General features: G+C 35.8%; 1 protein-coding gene across 1 annotated transcript in view; it reads right to left on the bottom strand.

Moving 5' to 3' along the window:
* KCNAB1 (potassium voltage-gated channel subfamily A regulatory beta subunit 1) overlaps window positions 1–21,076 on the bottom strand; it is a 427,823-nt gene that overhangs the window by 120,675 nt on the left and 286,072 nt on the right. Inside the window, exons 6-7 of the mRNA XM_053710077.1 lie at window positions 9,448–9,492; window positions 8,291–8,334 (exon numbers count right to left, since the gene is read on the bottom strand). Of these exons, the coding sequence (XP_053566052.1) occupies window positions 8,291–8,334; window positions 9,448–9,492 (89 nt within the window). The remainder of the gene's footprint in view (window positions 1–8,290; window positions 8,335–9,447; window positions 9,493–21,076) is intronic.

Raw genomic sequence — 21,076 nt, 5'->3', positions numbered from 1 at the left:
GGATTATTGCAGAGTACTGTGCATCAGTCAAACATCAACATCGTTACCAATTCACCTACCTCTGGTAACTAATCTCAAAACACGGCATCCTCCGAGAACGGAAACAAACGAACAGCTGAGCCGACGCTGACGTCTCACGCAACTCAAACGGCCGTTTGCAACACTATTGGCGCTCCGTCTCAGCTCTAACAGGTCAGCTCGCACTAAGCAATGTGCCCACGTCTTCTATTCTGCCACTTTGCTACACTGCAGTAAGTTGATATAAGACTTTGTGCTTGCTCTTCTCCAAACTTAAGCAATGTGTGTGAAAGCTTGTGCTCCCCTAAATCATTTGCTTTTCACCTTCTACTCTGTGTGTGTTGCAGGGTTTTGCACGCATACGTGTTGTTAACCTGTTAGTGATTAATCATACTCTGATCACTTGTCCATATCACTCTGAAGTAAATTGTATTCGCCAACGTTTAGACCTATGTGCATCAATTTGACAAGAAATACCATCTATATAAATGTTTAAAAAAAGAAAAACCAGGCTTTGGTATTTTTCTTCTGTGTTTTTTTTTTTAATATATAATGTAATCAACTGAACCCCAAGTTGGAAAGGATGAGGGTGCCATACATGTTAGTTTTTACATGGGGCATATCACACACTCTCAAACACACACAAGTTCTCTCTCACACACACACACATACTCACACACATTTTTATCACACATTCTCAATCACACACAAGCTCTCTTCAGAATATTTTTTTTCTTGTTTTCTTCCTCCAAAAACTAGATGCGTCTTATGGTCAGGTGCGTCTTATGGAGCGAAAAATACGGTAGTTATCATGTTGGAATACTGCCCTGTGGCCCAGTCTCTAAAAGGGAGGGGATCATGCTCTGCTTCAGTATGTCACAGTACATGTTGGCATTCATGGTTCCCTCAATGAACTGTAGCTCCCCAGTGCAGACAGCATTCATGCAGGCCCAGACTATGGCACTCCCACCACTATGCTTGACTTTAGGCAAGACACACTTGTCTTTGTACTCCTCACCTGGTTGCCTCCACACACGCTTGACACAATCTGAATCAAATAAGTTTATCTTAGTCTCATCAGACCACAGGACATGGTTCCAGTAATCCATGTCCTTAGTCTGCTTGTCTTCAGCAAACTGTTTGCAGGCTTTCTTGTGCATCATCTTTAGAAGAGGCTTACTTCTGGGACGACAGCCATGCAAACCAATTTGATGCAGTGTGCGGTGTATGGTCTGAGCACTGACAGGCTGACCCCCACCCCTTCAACCTCTGCAGCAATGCTGGCAGCATTCATACGTTTATTTCGCAAAGACAACCTCTGGATATGACGCTGAGCATGTGCACTCAACTCCGTTGGTCGACCATGACGAGGCATGTTCTGAGTGGAACCTGTCCTGTGAAACCGCTGTATGGTCTTGCCCACCGTGCTGCAGCTGTTTCAGGGCCTTGGCAATATTCTTATAGCCTAGGCCATTTTTATGTAGAGCAACAATTCTTTTTTTCAGATCCTCAGAGAGTTCTTTGCCATGAGGTGCCATGTTGAACTTCCAGTGACAAGTATGAGAGAGTGTGAGAGCGATAACACCAAATTTAACACACCTGCTCCCCATTCACACCTGAGACCTTGTAACACTAACGAGTCACATGACACCGGGGAGGGAAAATGGCTAATTGGGCCCAATTTGGACATTTCCACTTAGGGGTGTACTCACTTTTGTTGTCAACGGTTTAGACATTAATGGCTGTATGTGGAGTAATTTTGAGGGGACAGGAAATTTACACTGTTATACAGGCTGTACTACTTTACAATGTAATCACATGAAAAGATATAATAAAATATTTACAAAAATGTGAGGGGTGTACTCACTTTTGTGAGATACTCTATATATATATATATATATATATATATATATATATATATATATATACACTTACACTTAGCTCTTCATTTGTGCTAAAACTTTGAGCGCAAATTTTGTGTGCACTCAAGCGTAACCATTTACTTTCAGCTTGTAATATGAGTGTTAATGCAGTAGCGATATTGCTTATTGTGCACCACTTGTAATCTAGCCCAAAATGTTTCTAATCTTCTAGATGGGATCCTTGCTTTTTTCTCCTGGATCTCTTTTCTAATCATGATTTAAAAATGATGTTACTGTGTTTTAGCATAGCATAGAGTTAAAGAAACCCCTTGAGCTGTCCTCAAGATGGAACAATTCTATTATGCTTGCACTCAAAATACAGGTTCACATGGATCCTTGCTAACAAGAGGTTTCTGGGCAGCACAGCTGTAATCTCTGTCTATAATAGGGATCTCACATGCTTATTGTACTAATATATATCATTTTCAAAACAACTCTAAACCTGCCGCTGGGAAACTTGCACATGTGACGGACATCAATCATTCAGGAGAGCGGACGCTTTTGTAGTACAAATGTGTCAAAGGCATGATGCAGCTGTTAATGAAATCTAGATGGCCTAAGTCCAGAACTAGGATAGCCAGCAACTTATTGCTTCTATAACTCATGGGCTACATTTTTTGTAATTAGCTTTTGTAATTCGTTCTCTTGCAAAAATCTCAATCCAGTTTTGATGTCTGTGTTAAAAATAAATAATATATCTATACTGTATATGCAAAAAGTGGAAAAAAACTCTCAGAATTTTTTCAAAGCAAAGGTAAAAATGTATTGTTTCGGGAAACAAAACATCCCCTACATCAGATGTTGCTTGCTGTGAGAGTGCTTCCCTGGGTATGGGATGTGCGCCCAGTTCATACTGGATTTTCAATCAAATCTGTGTAATACCTTCTAATTACCGTAAATCCAATATCTTAAATTAATTAAAACGATTGAACAGAACATCACTACCTCTTATAGAGAGTGCTGTCTCTTGGAGGCCGAATTATCAAGCTCCCAATGGAGCTTGATGCCCCTAAAGACCGCTGCTCCATAACTTGTCCGCCTGCTCTGAGGCTGCAGACATCAATCCACCTGATCCTATACGATAGGGCTGATTGACACCCCCTGCAAATCTGCAGGGGGCGGCATTGCACAAGCACTTCACAAGAACTGCTTGTGCAATGATAAATGCTGTCGGCAATTATTCATTGTGCAGCGGACATGATACGCTACACGTATCATGTCCGGTCGCACTTTCATAAATCGGCCCCTTGAAGTCTATACATGATGGAATCAGCCAATCAGATTCAAGTTCAATCCGATTGGCTGATCCAATCAGCCAATCAGATTGAGCTTGCATTCTATTGGCTGATCGGAACAGCCAATAGAATGCGAGCTCAATCTGATTGGCTGATTCCATCAGCCAATCAGATTTTCCTACCTTAATTCCGATTGGCTGATAGAATCCTATCAGCCAATCGGAATTGAGGGGACGCCATCTTGGATGACGTCCCTTAAAGGAGCCGTCATTCGTCGTAGTCCGTCGGTGAAGAAGGTGGTTCCGCGTCGGCGGAAGGAAGATTCAAGACCCGGCTTGGAAGATGACTTCGCCCGGATAGAAGACCTCTTCAGCGCCTCTTTGAAGATGACATCGGCCGGATCGAAGACTTCTTCAGCGCCGCCTGGATGATGACTTCATCGGATGGAAGATTTCTTCAGCGCCGCTTGGAGGATTAACTTCTTCCGCTCCGGATGTCCTCTTCAGTTCCATCGGTGGCTCGGCTGAGTGAAGACGACTCAAGGTAGGATGATCTTCAGGGGATTAGTGTTAGGTTTTTGTAAGGGGGGTTTGGGTTAGATTAGGGGTATGTGGGTGGTGGGTTTTAATGTTGGGGGGGGGTTGTATTTTTATTTTACAGGCAAAAGAGCTGAACTTTTTGGGGCATGCCCCCACAAATGGCCCTTTTAAGGGCTGGTAAGGTAAAAGAGCTTTGAAATTTATGTAATTTAGAATAGGGTAGGGATTTTTTTTATTTTGGGGGGGTTTGTTATTTTATTAGGGGGCTTAGATTAGGTGTAAGTAGCTTAAAATTGTTGTAATATTTTTAACATGTTTGTAACTTAATTTTTTATTTTTTGTAACTTAGCTTTTTTTATTTTTTGTACTTTAGTTAGTTTATGTAATTGTATTTCATTGTAGTTCTTTGTAGGTAGTTTATTTAGTTAATTTAATGATAGTGTAGTATTAGGTTTAATTGTAACTTAAGTTAGGATTTATTTTACAGGTAATTTTATATTTCTTTTAGCTAGGTAGTTATTAAATAGTTAATAACTATTTAATAACTATTCTAACTAGCTAAAATAAATACAAAGTTACCTGTAAAATAAATATAAATCCTAAGATAGCTAGAATATAATTATTAATTATATTGTAGCTATCTTAGGGTTTATTTTACAGGTAAGTATTTAGTTTAAATAGGAATAATTTATTAAAGTATAGTGTAGTGTTAGGTGTAATTGTAACTTAGGTTAGGATTTATTTCACAGGTACATTTCTCTTTATTTTAGCTAGGTAAGCTATTAAATAGTTAATAACTATTTAATAGTTATTGTACATGGTTAAAATAAATTGAAAGGTACCTGTAAAATAAAAATAAATCCTAAGATAGCTAGAATATAATTATTATTTATATTGTAGCTATATTAGGGTTTATTTTAAAGGTAAGTATTTAGTTTTAAATAGGATTCATTTAGTTAATAAGAGTTAATTTATTTAGATTTATTTAATTAATATTTAAGTTAGGGGGGCATTATGGTTAGGGTTAGACTTAGGTTTAGGGGTTAATCATTTTATTACAGTGGCGGCGGCGTAGTGGGGGGCAGGATAGGGGTTAATAAATTTATTATAGGTTGCGGCGGGTTCATGGAGCGGCGGTTTAGGGGTTAAACTATTTATTTAGTTGCGGAGAGGTGCGGGATCAGCAGGATAGGGGTTAATAATTTTATAATAGAGGGCGACGGTATAGGGGGGGCAGGATAGGGGTTACTAGGTATAATGTAGGTGGCAGCGGTGTCCGGGAGCGGCGGTTTAGGGGTTAATACATTTATCAGAGTTGCGGCAGGGTCTAGGAGCAGCGGTTTAGGGGTTAGTAACTTTATTGAGTTGCGGGGGGCTCCGGGGGCGCCGGTATAGGGGGTAGAACAGTGCAGTTTAGTGTGAGTGCTTAGTGACAGGCTAGCAATAAAGCTGGGAAAAAGCCGAAGGGCAGCGAGATCGGATGAGTGATAACTGTCACAGTCCGCTGCTCATCGCCCCGTGGCTTTTTGACAGCTTTATTTGATAACTTAGGCGTATTTTTTCAGGTCCGCGGCGGCGAAGGTAGGCGAGCTTAGGCGGACGTATTGGGCCGGCGAAGCCAGAAAAGTAGACGGCTTGATAACTAGCCCCCAGAGCATGCCATTTTGAACAGCTTTCTTATTTACTTATTTTATCAATCAATTTTTTTTGTTCTCTTGGTATCTTTTGTTAAACAGCAAAGACGTAATCTTAGCAGCGTGCACTTTTGCAAGATTATACATCAGCAAAAACTTTAGATGTCAGCACTATTTCCTGCCGTACTTCAGACACCACTGACTTCAACAAAGAATACCATAGGAACAAAGCAAATATGATAATAGAAGTAAATTGGAAACCTTTTAAACATTGTATGCTCTGTTTTGTATCCCTTAATGCTGTATTCTATACAAACTCACACTAAATTGTACATATACAACAACATTTACACATACACACACACACAAACATACAATACCCATACACACATACGCTCATGACCTCTTTCCACTCCAACTATTCTACTAAACCTTATTAACTCTTTGTTTCATATTTGTTCACAGGACAGTAAAGTCAAAATTACATTTTTATGACTCTATTATCTCATTCGCTTTGTTCTATTGGTAGCCTTTGTTGAAAAGAATACCTTGGTAGGCCCTCAGGAGCAGTCATGCATTACTTGGAGATAGCTGGCGGTCGGGGACTGCAAATATATGCCTTTTGTCATTGGCTCAGCAAAGATGTTAAGCTAGTTCCCAGTAGTGCATTGCTGCTCCTTCATCAAAGGATAGCAAGAGAATGAAACAAATTTGATAATATAAGTAAATGAAAAAGTTGTTTAAAATGGTATGCTTTAGCAGAATACTGAAAATAAATGTGGTTTTTTGTCCCTTTAAATGTACCTGTATTAATTTCTTTCTAGTATATTTTAGTGCTTTTGAATACATGATGGCAAGCCTTAATACTTTATACTAAGTTTTCAAAAGTGCTTAATATGAAAGTCATATTGTGTGCTAGAGCAACACTTAACAGCTTGTAATATGAGCACAGTAAGAACGCTACTACTGCTTCCCATTGAAACGATAGGGTGGACTATATAAGTATCAGGGGCGATATTACATATGCAGTGTAAGTTTGAGCGCAACTGCTGAAACCCACGCTGCCAGTGAGTTCAGCTTGCACGTCGGGTGAATCACATATATGGCGCCGGCAGATCTTAACAGCCAATAGGAATTAAGCAGCTCTCATCCTATTGGCTGATTTGAAATTTTCAGCCAATAGGAATGCAAGGTACCCCAATATAAAACAGGTATCTTGCATTCAATCTTCAGTGTGCGGCGGACAATCGCATGAAGAGGAGCCTCCACGTTAGATGACCATGCATCGCCAATCCATCTCCGCACCACCTCAGCTCCGCAAAACACCTGGATGAAGATTGAAGATGGCGCTTCCTCTGCTCTGCGACACTGGGATGAAGATTGAAGATGGAACTGCCCGAAAGAAGACCTTCACCGCCAGACTTCAAGAATGGTGGTTAGTGTTAGGTTTATTTTTTATTTTTTTGGGTGTTTTTTTTTTAGATTAGGGCTTTTTATTTTATTTAATGAGCACTAAAAGAGCTGATTGCCCTTTTAAGGGCAATGCCCATACAAATGCCCCTTTAGGGGCAATGGGTAGATACATTTTTTTATAGTTAGGTATTTTTTATTTTGGGGGGCGGGTGGGGGTTGCACTGTTAAGAGGTACTTAGTATTTTATTTTAAGTAAAAGAGCTGCTACACTTAGGGCAATGCCCTACAAAAGGCCCTTTTAAGGGCTATTGGTAGTTTAGTGTTAGATTAGGGGGTGTTTTTATTTTGGGGTGGCTTTTTTGTTTTTATAGGGGTATTAGATTAGGTTTAATTTTAGATAAAATTATTTTTTTAGGGAGATAGTCTTTTTTATTTTATGTAATTGTATTTTAATTGGGATTAATTTATGGGGTGTTAGGTTAGGGGGCTTAGGTATTAGATTAATACTTTGTGTTGTGGAGGGTTGTCAGTTTAGGGGTTAATAGTGTGTTTAGGTATTTTATGATGTGAGGGATTGTCGGTTTAATGGTTAATAGTGTTAATAGGTATTTTGCGATGTGGAAGGTTGGAGGTTTAGGGGTTAATAGTGTTAATAATTATTTTGCAATGTGGGGGGTTGGCGGTTTAGGGGTTAATAGTGTTAAAAGGTACTTTGCGATGGGGGGTTGGTGGATTAGCAGTTAAAACATTTTATTAGTTATTGCACTGGGGGGATGACGGTTGAGAGGTACATATTGCGCATGCGTTAGGTGTTTGATAAGACTTCTAGGGAGTTATGGTACTTATATACTCAACACAATACTTGCTGCACCTGCCTATGCGTGGCAAGGTGAAAATGGAGTAAAATTTCTCAATTCTTGCAGGGTTAATCCTTGCGCTGTATATATGATACCGACTTGTGACGCAGGTTCTATGTTAGTTTATGGGAGTAAAAACAGCGGGGAAAGGGTAAAATAAACGAGCCACACTTGTTTGCAGTGCCGTATATGTGATCACTAGATTTGCAAAAAAATTGTTGATGCCAGCTTTTGTGCCCGATGTGGCATATGTAATCGGGCCCCAGGTGCGTTAAAAATGCGTTGGTTAGATATTGTAACAACAATTTATAATACCCAGTTATGCGTTATTGTTTGTGCAAAGCTGAATTCCAAATAACCAACATGTGTTAACACCTGCAATTCTACTACTCTTATCTTCTCCTTAGTCATGTGTATGGCTTTGGTATTAGCATCAATATAACGGGTCAGTAAGTGAATTACTATAAAGAGTACAAATCAACATCTCTTGTTTCCAAATTAAGTAGAGATGCAAATATGTATTTCATTAGGTGCTACAAAAGGGTGGAACTATATATATATATTATCATTTAGATGTATTTACAAACGATAACATTATCTTAATAGAGTACTGTTTAGAACCTGGCACATAAAGTTTAGCAATAAATCACAGACATTCTCTGACAGACTTACCTTCAATAATGTGTTTTCTTGATAGTCCTCTCTCCGTCTCAGCTCTTGAAAAAGAAAAAGTACAAATCAGCGATAAGACTTAGAAGTGTCACCTTGGGGAGCTAGAAATGCCATTTGGTATGTGGAATGTTAAATCTCCCTTTTGCTATAAATGCATCAAAGAATCAGAAAAGACCGGCATGAAACAGGTCAATACTTTATATACTATTTGTACTATAAAAAAATCCTAATAAGAAAATAACAGATGATTTAATTGGAAGGTTAACAAATTGGCTAAATCTGAGATGTGAACATATAAAGCAAAAAAAACCTTGATAAAAAGCATTATCAGTGAAAAGTGTTTGGATTTCACTTTAATGTGGAAAACATAAGTTGCAGCCTCCTTTATTTGGATAGTTTTTATTTGTTTTTATATATATATATACACAAACACTTGCGATGCAGTGACAGCTATAAGTGGGGCAAGCACAGGGTATGAAATAATGAGATAGGGTATGAAATTTATATACACAGGGTAAGATATAAGGAGGAGGGTATATCTATCTATCTATCTATCTATCTATCTATCTATCTATCTATCTAGAAACAGTTTTTTCATATTTCATTAGTATTATATATTAATGTGCAAATTTGAGTCGTTTTACTCTTTTGCGGGCTGCAATTGATAAGTGTGCAGTGATGTTATATTTAGAGCTGATAAATACAGCAGGAGATGCTGTTTCAGGCTGAAGCACAGAGCAGAAAAGGTTTTAACTTAGATCTTTCCTGTACTGTAATGTCTGTTTAATGAAGCTTTTTACTCAACGCCAGAATAAAACTTCATTGTCCCTGACAAATGTAAAGAACTTTTAAAACGTTTCCTGGCACAAAGTGCTATAACTACCAAATAGTTCAAACTACTGTATGTTGTACCTGGTCCAATTTAAGTTCACTTTTACTACAAAACAATACAATAAATAATTGGTTAGACACTGTACATTTCACTATGCTTTATATTACAAAGCCTTGATAAATTGAGCTATTCAACTATAATGTTTACTATTTTCCATTGGTTTGCTGGTAGTTTATTAACCTATCTGTGCAAAGTGTTGTAATTGGTTGCATTTTATTTCTAGGAATTTCTTATTATCGAAACAAGGCAAAATTGGCAAACTTACTTTCCTCCCCAGTATAACTTGGTAGTTATGACCAAACTTGATCTCCTGTAGAAAACACAAACAAAATGTATTCATTGAAATAAAGTTTGTTGTCTAATGATATCAAATGTCAAGCATCACAGTGAAATAAAACCCCCACAATCCTCTTAAGTCCAATTTAATCGTACTGAACTGTATAAGATTTATTATAAATACACATATGGAAGGTAGCAAGAGTAGATGCTATCAATACAATAGATTTACTTGTCATCCCTCAACTCTTGGATTCATTTTGTAGACTTTTCTTATAGACTTTGAGATTAATAAATCATTTCTGTTAGTCTCAGCAATTTAAAATGCATTTTCTACAAATTAAAGCACCCAGGGCACTTCATTGCAAAGATTGAACTACACAAAATATGTATCATTAAAATATTTTTTTTTCAGAAAGAAAATGAAGCCCTTTAGTTGCTAAAGTTTTTAGAAGATGAAATTCTGGTAACTTGGTTTGATAGGTAAAACCTATACTGAAGGGCATATTGACAAACATGAAGGCATCATCTACAACATCATAATGGCTAAAGTGTAATTGCTACACTTTAAATCCTGTTGTTAGTTTAAGCATTGCTAAAGGAAGGCTAATGCCATACTGCTTGCCATTATAGTTACAAGGTACCTTAGGGCTTATTGGTGCACAATTTACGCAAGGGTAGTTTTCTGCTTGACTTACACTTACAGTCCCTTATCCCTTTGGTTTACCTCTCAAAGTTTGAATTTATTCACTATGGTACCAGGAGGCGGGTGGGGAGTCCTGGAGAGAGAGGGCAGGGTGGGAAGTGTAATGGTGCATGACTGGATACTACTGAGCAAAATTGAGCCCTGGTTTGGCAACGTGACGACATATAAAGATAGAGAAAATGATGAAAGGGACAGCAAGACAGAGCTCCCAAACTGGAACAAAACTGTAAAATGCAGGACATTCAGGTATTTACCAATCAATGGTTATAACAGCAGATGTGTAGAATTTTAGGTTGTGTAACCGTTATCTGCATGAAAAACTATTTTATTACAAGGACCGAGACTCATATTTTGCATAAACCTTTTCCTTTACTGCTCAACAGCCATTCAAAGTAACAATAAATAGTTTAAACATTTAACATAGAAATCACAGAAATGAATATAGGGACCAATGAAACACAACCCTGGATGGTATGATCTAAAGCAGACCATTTAGAAAAGTTAATTCTGCTATAAACTGTCCACATAGTATCCCAACTGCCTCTTTTCATTTTGCTGCTCTCAAAGATAAATATATTTTGTGAGCTCTATATTTGTGAATATTTAGATTTGTTTTATTTTGTATATTATAATACTTCTGTTTTGTTTTTATTGTCTCTATTAATTGTGTGACTTTTATTCTTGTTTTCTTTAATTTTCATTATTTTGTATTATTTTCAATAAAGCTTTTTCTGCTTTTGGTATATTTTATTTATTTCTCTTTTTCTGTTTTTGCTCACCTTCCCTTTATTTAGTTTATTTGTTTAGTTTGTCTACTCTCATTTTTTACTTACTTCATTTTAGTGCACTCTCTTAGTACTCTGCTCTGTGTTGTGGCATCTTCGTCGGTTTTCTGTATCTTTTGGTCCAACATTTCCTGTTTCCTGTGCGTGTGGCCACGCCCCATTTTGTGATGCAGCTGTCTTCTCTTTGACGCTGTGTCATCTCTCCCGCCCATTTTTTCTTCTTACAGGACTCCCAGACAGATCGCAACATTTGTTGATTTGAGTTTAGTAGAAGTTAATATTTTAGACAGAATATAGTAACTTTTTTTGACTTATTTTAATACTCATTCCTCAGTTTATTTCAACAACTTCTTTATTTATTACATTATTGTTTAAATTTGTATTGATTGTGGGCCATAATTTATTTCATTCTATTGTTAATGAACATTTAATTATTAATTATTTGTTTTTATTAATTAATTCATTATTTATTTATTTTAAAATGTTTCAAGAAGAATCTCATTCTTTTTCAGAACAATCTGTATTCTTGATAGTGCTATTAAAGAATTAAAACAACAATTTCAGACAGTTATTAATTCTGTCAATAAAAATCCTGGTTCCCCCAGGAAAGCTTCCAGAAAAACAAAACATTTATCTAAAAAATTTAAATAAAAAAATGTTGGTAATTGAGCTTTTAGCCTGCAGTTCAGACAAGAGAGTTAATTCTTGTGATTTTCTTCATCTTTCCTCAGATTCAGAGTCTGAGATTATTGCTCCTAAAAAACGTGCTGCCAAGAGAAAGGTAGACTTAGTCTTCACATCTGAGTCTTCAGACTCCACTATGAATACTGATAATAATTCTTGGTAGTCTATTTTTACTTCAGAGTTTTCAGATAGTTCTTCTTCTAATTATACCCCTACAGTAAAAAAAGTAAAAAAATAATAATAAAAAAAAAATATCTAAACTTAATTTGGTTGATAATGAGGGTCTGGAATATTTAGATCCAGAAGATCTCCAGCACCCTCGATCATCTAATTGGAGACCCTCTAAGAGGGTAGCTAAGTTTCCTGATCATTATGTGAGGAAGTCTCTTTCTAACTAAGCGAGATCTACCATTAAGGCAGAGTGTCCTCGTCCAGATTTGCCCCATAAGACTTCTGTTACACCTGAGATTGATGCAAATATAATTAAGTTTGTTAATAACAAGAGTTTTAATCTCAAGAAAGGCCCTGACAGGTTTTTAAAGGCATGTCAAGATAGATATTTAGATACTTTGGGACCAATTACTAAAGTTTTTGAATTAACTGAGAAAGCAATTGTAAATAAAGCCATGTTTGATCCTTATATTGTAAGACAATGGATCCAAATGTCTATTTATCTATTAGGATGATAATACAGCATTATCTACTCAACGTAGAAAAATGGTTTTGAGGAGAATAGACCCCAAGATATCTGATTTTGCCCCAACAGAGATGGGTCCTCAGGCTGAGGGATTACTTTTTGGAGATTGGGGTTTAAAAGAACTCAATTCTTAAGGTAACACCTTTAATTCACTAAACAAGGTTAAAACTTCCACTAAGAAAATATTTTATTACCAACCCAGTTGTGTTTTTGAATGGGCCGGGAAAGGAAGAGGTCGTTTTCCCGGTCGTCCATACTTCAGTAACAGACCTCACATCCAGCAATTTCAGCAATTCCCTCCTCCAAATCACTCCCTCACAAATTTCTTTCCCTCAAGACAATGCTCCTGGACCCTAAGATTCTCAAGATCAAGGTCTCGCCCTAGACCATTTACAGGTAAGACGACTCTCTTTACTCAACACAATTTGTTTCCCACACAAGTTGGAGGGAGATTGTCCCTATTTATAAAAAATTAAGCCTTAATTACGCTTGGGTAATTCAGACTATTTCAGGTCTTCTTCTAGATTTTATGTCCCCTCCTTATCAGAATCATCCTCCAAATCCTATTGTCTTCGCAAAAACAGATTCAGATCTGTTAGATCAAGACATTTTGAATCTCCATCTAAAACAGGAAATAGAGCCAACCCCAGATATAATGGATTCTTTTCTCAGCAACATGTTCTTTGTAAAAAAAAGAAAGAAGGACCATGTGATAAATCTGAGGAATCTGAATGCCTTCCTTTCTTACAACCATTTCAAGATGGAAGGAATTCATCTTCTGAGGGATTGTCTCATGGACAAGGACTGGTTGGTAAGATTGGATTTAACAGATGCTTATTTAACAGTCCCTGTTCATCCCTCTCATCACAAATTTCTTTGATTTGTCTGGAAAGATTTTATTTGGCAGTTTAACTGTCTCCCCTTTGGCCTGTTCTCTGCTCCTTGGGTTTTCACCAAAATCTTAAAACCAGTCATAGCTTGGTTGAGACTAAGAGGTGTTCGTCCAATCATATATTTAGACGACATACTTCTTATGAATCAGGATCTTTCTCTTCTTCTTTCACATTTGGAAATGACTATAAATATTTTGAAGAATTTAGGTTTTCTTATCAACTACAAGAAATCAATTCTTTTGCCTTCTCAGAAATTATTTTTTTCTAGGTTTTTTAATAGACACTACCTTATCAACCCTGAGTTTACCCTTAGAGAAAGTAAAGAAAATAAAATTAATTCATTTTAAAGAAAAAGTTTTTTCCAATCAGGACTCTTTCGAGAATTGTGGGACTTCTTTCTTCCTCAATTCAAGCAATTTTCCAGCCCCATTACATTACAGAGCTTTACAGATATTACATTTTGTTTTATTTAAGGAACGGGTTTTCTTATCCTTACAGGATTTCTTTGTCAGAAGAAGCCAGACTTGAATTAACCTGATGGCTTTCCAATATAGAAGCCTGGAATGACACCATTATTTTTGGAAAAGCACCAGATGTCATAATAGAATCAGACCCAAGCAATTCAGGCTGGGGTGCCAGATCTGGTTCTCAAATAACCGGGGCAAATGGTCAATTTTGGAACGCAAATTGCACATAAATTGCCTGGAATTGATTGCAGGCTCTTTTGCAATAAAGAGTTTTATCAAACAGAATTATCCAATTTCGATTCTGTTAAGGATGGATGGCTGTTCGGTATCTGAATCGTTTGGTGATACTCATTCCAAACAATTATCAGATATCACAAAGAATTTTATCCATCAATGTCTTCAGAAAAACATCTCTATTTGAGCAGAATATATTCCGGGTCTTTCCAACACTGCAGCAGATTGGGGTTCCAGTTATATATTAGACTCAAGCGATTGGAGATTACATCCAGATCTTTATCAAAATTTACAATTTATCAGAGGTCCTTTCTCTATAGATTTATTTGCATCTCACCTGAATTATCAGATTCTTCCTTTTTTCAAGATGGAAGGAATTCATCTTCTGAGGGATTGTCTCATGGACAAGGACTGGTTGGTAATATTGGATTTAACAGATGCTTATTTAACATTCCCTGTTCATCCCTCTCATCGCAAATTTCTTTGATTTGTCTGGAAATGATTTTATTTGGAAGTTTAACTGTCTCCCCTTTGGCCTGTTCTCTGCTCCTTGGGTTTTCACCAAAATCTTAAAACCAGTCATAGCTTGGTTGAGACTAAGAGGTGTTCGTCCAATCATTTATTTAGACGACATACTTCTTATGAATCAGGATCTTTCTCTTCTTCTTTCACATTTGGAAATGACTATAAATATTTTGAAGAATTTAGGTTTTCTTATCAACTACAAGAAATCAATTCTTTTGCCTTCTCAGAAATTATTTTTTTCTAGGTTTTTTAATAGACACTACCTTATCAACCCTGAGTTTACCCTTAGAGAAAGTAAAGAAAATAAAATTAATTAATTTTAAAGAAAAAGTTTTTTCCAATCAGGACTCTTTCGAGAATTGGGGGACTTCTTTCTTCCTCAATTCAAGCAATTTTCCAGCCCCATTACATTACAGAGCTTTACAGATATTAAATTTTTTTTATTTAAGGAAGGTGTTTCCTTATCCTCACAGGATTTCTTTGTCAGAAGAAGCCAGACTTGAATTAACCTGATGGCTTTCCAATATAGAAGCCTGGAATGGCACCATTATTTTTGGAAAAGCACCAGATGTCATAATAGAATCAGACCCAAGCAATTCAGGCTGGGGTGCCAGATCTGGTTCTCAAATAACCGGGGCAAATGGTCAATTTTGGAACGCAAATTGCACATAAATTGCCTGGAATTGATTGCAGGCTCTTTTGCAATAAAGAGTTTTATCAAACAGAATTATCCAATTTCAATTCTGTTAAGGATGGATGGCGGTTTGGTATCTGAATCGTTTGGTGGTACTCATTCCAAACAATTATCGGATATCACAAAGAATTTTATCCATCAATGTCTTCAGAACAACATCTCTGTTCGAGCAGAATATATTCCGGGTCTTTCCAACACTGCAGCAGATTGGGGTTCCAGTTATATATTAGACTCAAGCGATTGGAGATTACATCCAGATCTTTATCAAAATTTACAACTTATCAGAGGTCCTTTCTCTATAGATTTATTTGCATCTCGCCTGAATTATCAGATTCTTCCTTTTTCCAGCCGGCGTCCAGATCCAGAAGCCCTAGCAGTAGATGCATTCCTCCAAACCTGGCCGCTTCAGGGAGCTTATGCTTTTCCTCCTTTTTTGATGATCCCTCAAGTTTTGAATGTTGTCAGGAGGAGCAAGATATCGCTTCTTCTGATATCCCCATTTTGGCCAACCCAGTCTTGGTACTCGTCCCTATTAGAAATGTCAATTCAGTTAACAGTTCTTTTACATCTTGTTCCTTACCTCCTGTCAGATCCAAACGGAGATTTTCACGACCTAGTACTTCAAGGTCCTCTTCAACTTATTGCATGGACAATTTCAGGGGATCCTGGGGTTCCGAAGGTATTTCTTCATCAGCTAAATCATTGTTACAAGACTCCTTGGCTCCAGGAACTAAGAAATGTTACTTATCCTCCTGGTCTAAATGGTCTAGCTGGTGCTGTGAAAGACGTTTGGATCCCTTTTCAGCTCCTTTAAATGAAATTTTAAATTTTCTAACTTCTCTTTTTGATGCAGGTTTAGCTTATAGATCTATTAATGTTTATAGATCAGCTATTTCTGCTGGACATGAATTGATTAATAATTCTCCTATAGGTCAACATATTTATATTTCTAGACTTATGAAATCCATTAAACTTAAGAGACCTCCTTCTGCTAAATATTCTTCTTTCTGGGATGTTAATTTAATATTTTTCTTTTTCAAACCTGGCCTTGTAATGAATTACTTTCTCTTAAACAACTTACTTGCAAGCTTGTAACTCTCCTTTGTCTATTATATTGCAGAATGGTTTCTTATGTAAAGGCTATAGATTTTTCATCTAAAATGTTTTCACCTCAAGGTGTTATTTTTAATATTTCTAGAAGAACTAAATCTATGTCTTCCTCTATCTTTTTTTTTTTCTAAACTTTTATTTATAGCAAATAACACAAGTTACAATAGTCAAATATAAATAGTGCAATACACTTAATAACATATTACAAGCAAATTTGAATAATAACAATAAGTATCGGAGTGAGGGTCAGAAGACCCCTTACATTAATCTATATCATAAATACCACAAAATGATAATAAAAAAACCCAAAAAACAGACCTATGTATGGCCAACTGCAGAAGCATAAGGTAACAAAGTGCATGTGTGCCATCTTTCTAATCATACTTCTCCTTTGCTTGTTTTTTATAGTTACTACCCCCCTTCCTCTATCTTTTATCCTTATTTATCTGATTGCCCCCTTTTGTGTGTGGTACTTTGTCTCAAGGAATATGAAAAACGTACTACTTCATTTAGAAATTCTTCTTCCTCTAATTAACTTTTAATTTCTTTTTCTCCTCCTCACCTTCCTGTTTCTTCCACTTCCATTAGTAAATGGATTAAATGGGTCATGAGTGAAGCAGGTATTGACAAATCTTTTTCTTCTCATTCTATAAGAGGAGCTGCTGCTTCTAAGGCTTTTTATAAATCCTCATCTCTTCAAGAAATTCTAAATGCCGCCGACTGGTCTTCAGATCAGTTTTTAGACAATTTTATTTTAAACCTATTAATTCTATACCTCAATGTTTATTATATTGACATTTTATGTTTAGCTTTAAACAGTGGAGGCTCCTCCATTTGTACACACCCGCACGTGCCCTCCCCCCCCAGCCCACAAGAAGAAAAAAAATATCTGAATAAAATATAATTTTTCCAATAGCCCCCCTATTGGAAAAATTATATTTAATTTGTAGCCCAAAAAAAATTTAAAAGTCAAACTGTTTTTATTTTGAAATTTAATTCAATTTTTTTTAACTTTTGTATATGTAACCGCACGTGCGGTAGAGCTAACATATGCCTGTCTATGCGCCTCATTAAATTTGCCTGCAGGCGCCGCTCCCAGCCTCCACCCATCCCCATACTCCCTTGATCGCACACTTCAGCCTGTGCGAGGGTGAGAGGTGAGAGGAGCTCAAATTATACTGCCCCCCAGCCACACTAATAAAACAAATACTTTGCCTTTTATATGAGCTGGTAATATAATGTAAAGGCAGCAATCGGAGCTCCCCACTCCCCAGAATTCCTAAAAATTTGTTTTTGACGTGTGGGTTAAATGTTAGGTGCACACTGGCTGTGGAGAAGTGCAGAGATGACTGCTACACTTCTCCCGGTAGAAGTATTATATATATTTATATATATTTATTTATATAATATATATGTGTGTGTGTATGTATGGGCTGATTTGTGGTCAGTTTCTGCCTTTGTAAAAGCAATTTTTAACAATGTGTGTGTGTGTATATATATATATATATATATATATATATATATATATATATATATATATATATATATATATATATATATATATATATATATATATAGCAATGAACATATGGCAACACTCACTGGTCCTTTTAAATGTGTATTTTTATTGTGATGTTTCGGGGACCGTATCCCCTTCCTCAGACGAGGAAGGGGATACGGTCCCCGAAACGTCACAAATAAAAATAAAAATACACATTTAAAAGGACCAGTGAAAGCTGCCATATGTTCACTGCTATTCAACTCCTGCATGCACCCTGACAGATTGACCTAAGAAGTGCGAGTGCTCTCCAGCTGCCTGTATTTGATTTATTATTTATTATTATAGATATATTAAGGTTTTTAGTCTTGTTTTTATTTAACATTGAAAAAATTGCTTTGACATAGACAGAAACAGACCCTTAATTATCATATATATATATATATATATATATATATATATATATATATATATATATATATATATACACATATACACATATATACGCATATATACAAAAATATATATATATGTGTGTGTGTGTATATATATATATATATATATATATATATATATATATAAAATGTATGGGCTGATTTATGCCTTTGTCAAAGCAATTTTCAACAATTAAATAAAACAAGAATTTTTTTATATACAGTATATATGTAATATATGTATTATATATGTATGTGTATATATATATATATATTATATATGTATTATATATTTATATATATATATTATATATATGTAATATATTTATATATATATATATGTGTATATATATATATATATATATATATATATATATATATAAATGTGTGTGTGTGGAAATTGCTCAGTCAAAGGCAGGAATGGGCCATAAATCTGTTCCAATTTATAAGGAACTGATCAAGGTACCTTTATAGACACTTTTCTTTTCTTGTGAATATTATGCATTTTATGGATTTATTTTCACCATTGAATTTGAAAGAGTTTGAATGTTAACACTAAATGACTATAAAATAGTGGTTTTACACATTTTTTAAGATATATAACAGTAATTTAAAATAATAACTCTATACATGCACATATAAATATTTATGACACATGCATGATTAATGTATTAATTTGTATATTGTTTCCGTCTCACAAATGTGTGTGTACTGTATTGAATGTATCTGTACTCTATATGGGCCTGATATTCAAAATCTCTCCGTCATGGAGAGAAATCATGCAAAATCTTTTAGATTTGTTTAGACCTTATATAGTAACATAGGTGTCTCTCCTTTACATCAATACCCTGCAGTGAGATAAACAACTTTCAAACAAAAATTTGTGTTTTTTAGGGACCTCTCCATACTGAAGAGATGTCTTAGATCATCTCACCTGGGCAGAGTTTTTGTATATCAGGCCCTATGTGTCTAAAAGGGACAGTTAGTCAAAATTAAACTTTCATGATTCAGATAGGGCATGTCATTTTAAACTTTCCAATCAGAGATAAAAAAAAAGCGCCTTAATATAACAGTGTTGGTTATGCAAAACTGGGGAATGGGTAATAAATGGATTATCTATCCTTTTAAACCACAAAAAATCTTGAGAAGACTGTCCCTTTAACAATGAATGCAGTAAGTGTGCTATCTGTGTGTGAGTGTATAAATCTGTGTTTCAGAATAAGGGCCCAATAGTTTTCTATCTGTAGTATGTGACTAGGATTTGGGGGTTGTCTTTGAGTGTATATGTAATGTGTGGGTTTGTGCATATATTACTGATACAAATCTGAGCGTCTTTGGCTCTGTGATTCAAGGCCTGTGTTTGTGATATATGTGTATTTTGAGATGAGTGGAGCCAAAGCCAAGAATGTGGGTGTTTGATGGTATTTACGTGAATGTGGATGTAGATGGGTATGTATGTATGTATGTGCATGACTATGGGTGCTGTTGTGTAAGTAAATCTCTATGGGTGCCTGTGTGCTTGCATGTAAATGTCTACTTACCCACAAGTTATATATTTGATAACAACTGCAAAACTACTTGCCTACGAGTTGTATATTTTATAACAGCTGCAAAGCTACTTACCTACAAGTTATATATTTGATAACAACCGCAAAACTACTTACCTACAAGTTTTATATTTTATAACAGCTGCAAAGCTACTTACCTACAAGTTATATATTTGATAACAACAGCAAAACTACTTGCCTACTAGTTTTATTAGTTGACCGTTGACGGCTGTCACGGCTGCTGCCTGCTGTAAATATACTAGTTAAAAAAAGTTATTTTAGTTTAGAATTATTAGCAGATTGCAGTGAGTCTCAGAGTTGTTAAAACAATTATTTATATTATAACAGCAAAGCTACTTACCTACAAGTTATATATTTGATAACAACCGCAAAACTACTTGCCTACAAGTTGTACCAAAAAACCTGCTGGTTCTAATGGGTGGGGCCATTTGAGGGGTGTGGCTTTCTCAAAGGGTGTGGCTTTATCAAAGGGGCGGGGTCTTGTGCACCACCATCTTAAAAATTCACCAGCCGCCAATGGCTTTAAACTTGCAAAATATGAGTCTCTGTCCTTGTAATAAAATTCTGATTATCCTAGCTTTGTGAAGAAATAATCTAGATTTTATTAAAGAGACATAGATGATTTTCCCTTCTAAAACCCTGACCCTGTTTGTATATATTTAAGGATTATATATATATATATATATATATATATATATACAAACAGGAATCTTTGTATCTTCAGGATTCTAAACTTTTGACTCATCCAAGTTTAAATCTTCGAGATTAAAGGGACACTGAACCCAAATTTTTTTCTTTTGTAATTCAGAAAGAGCATGCAATTTTAAGCAACTTTCTAATTTGCTCCTATTATCAATTTTTCTTCATTCTCTTGCTATCTTTATTTGAAAAAGAAGGCATCTAAGCTTTTTTTGGTTTCAGTACTCTGGACAGCACTTTTTTTATTGGTGGATGAATTTATCCACCAAACAGTAAGGACAACCCAGGTTGTTCACCAAAAGTTATCCACCAAACAGTAAGGACAACCCAGGTTGTTCACCAAAAGTGGGCCGGCATCTAAACTTACATTCGTGCATTTCAAATAAAGATACCAAGAGAATGAAGACAATTTGATAATAGGAGTAAATTAGAAAATTGCTTAAAATTGCATGCTCAATCTGAATCACGAAAGAAAAAATTTAGGTACAGTGTCCCTTTAAGATTCAAGTGGTGGATTATCTTCCAGTTCTTCAGGATTTCATCCTTCTTTTCAAGTTTCGTCTGATGGACTATGTTTCAAGTTTTTTCTCTATTTTTTCTGGTTCCTGTTTATGTTTTTTGTTT

The sequence above is a fragment of the Bombina bombina genome, chromosome 4 (genome assembly GCF_027579735.1).
Source record: "Bombina bombina isolate aBomBom1 chromosome 4, aBomBom1.pri, whole genome shotgun sequence".
NCBI classification, from domain to species: Eukaryota; Metazoa; Chordata; class Amphibia; order Anura; family Bombinatoridae; genus Bombina; species Bombina bombina.
This window is presented reverse-complemented; position numbering and strand designations above follow the sequence as displayed.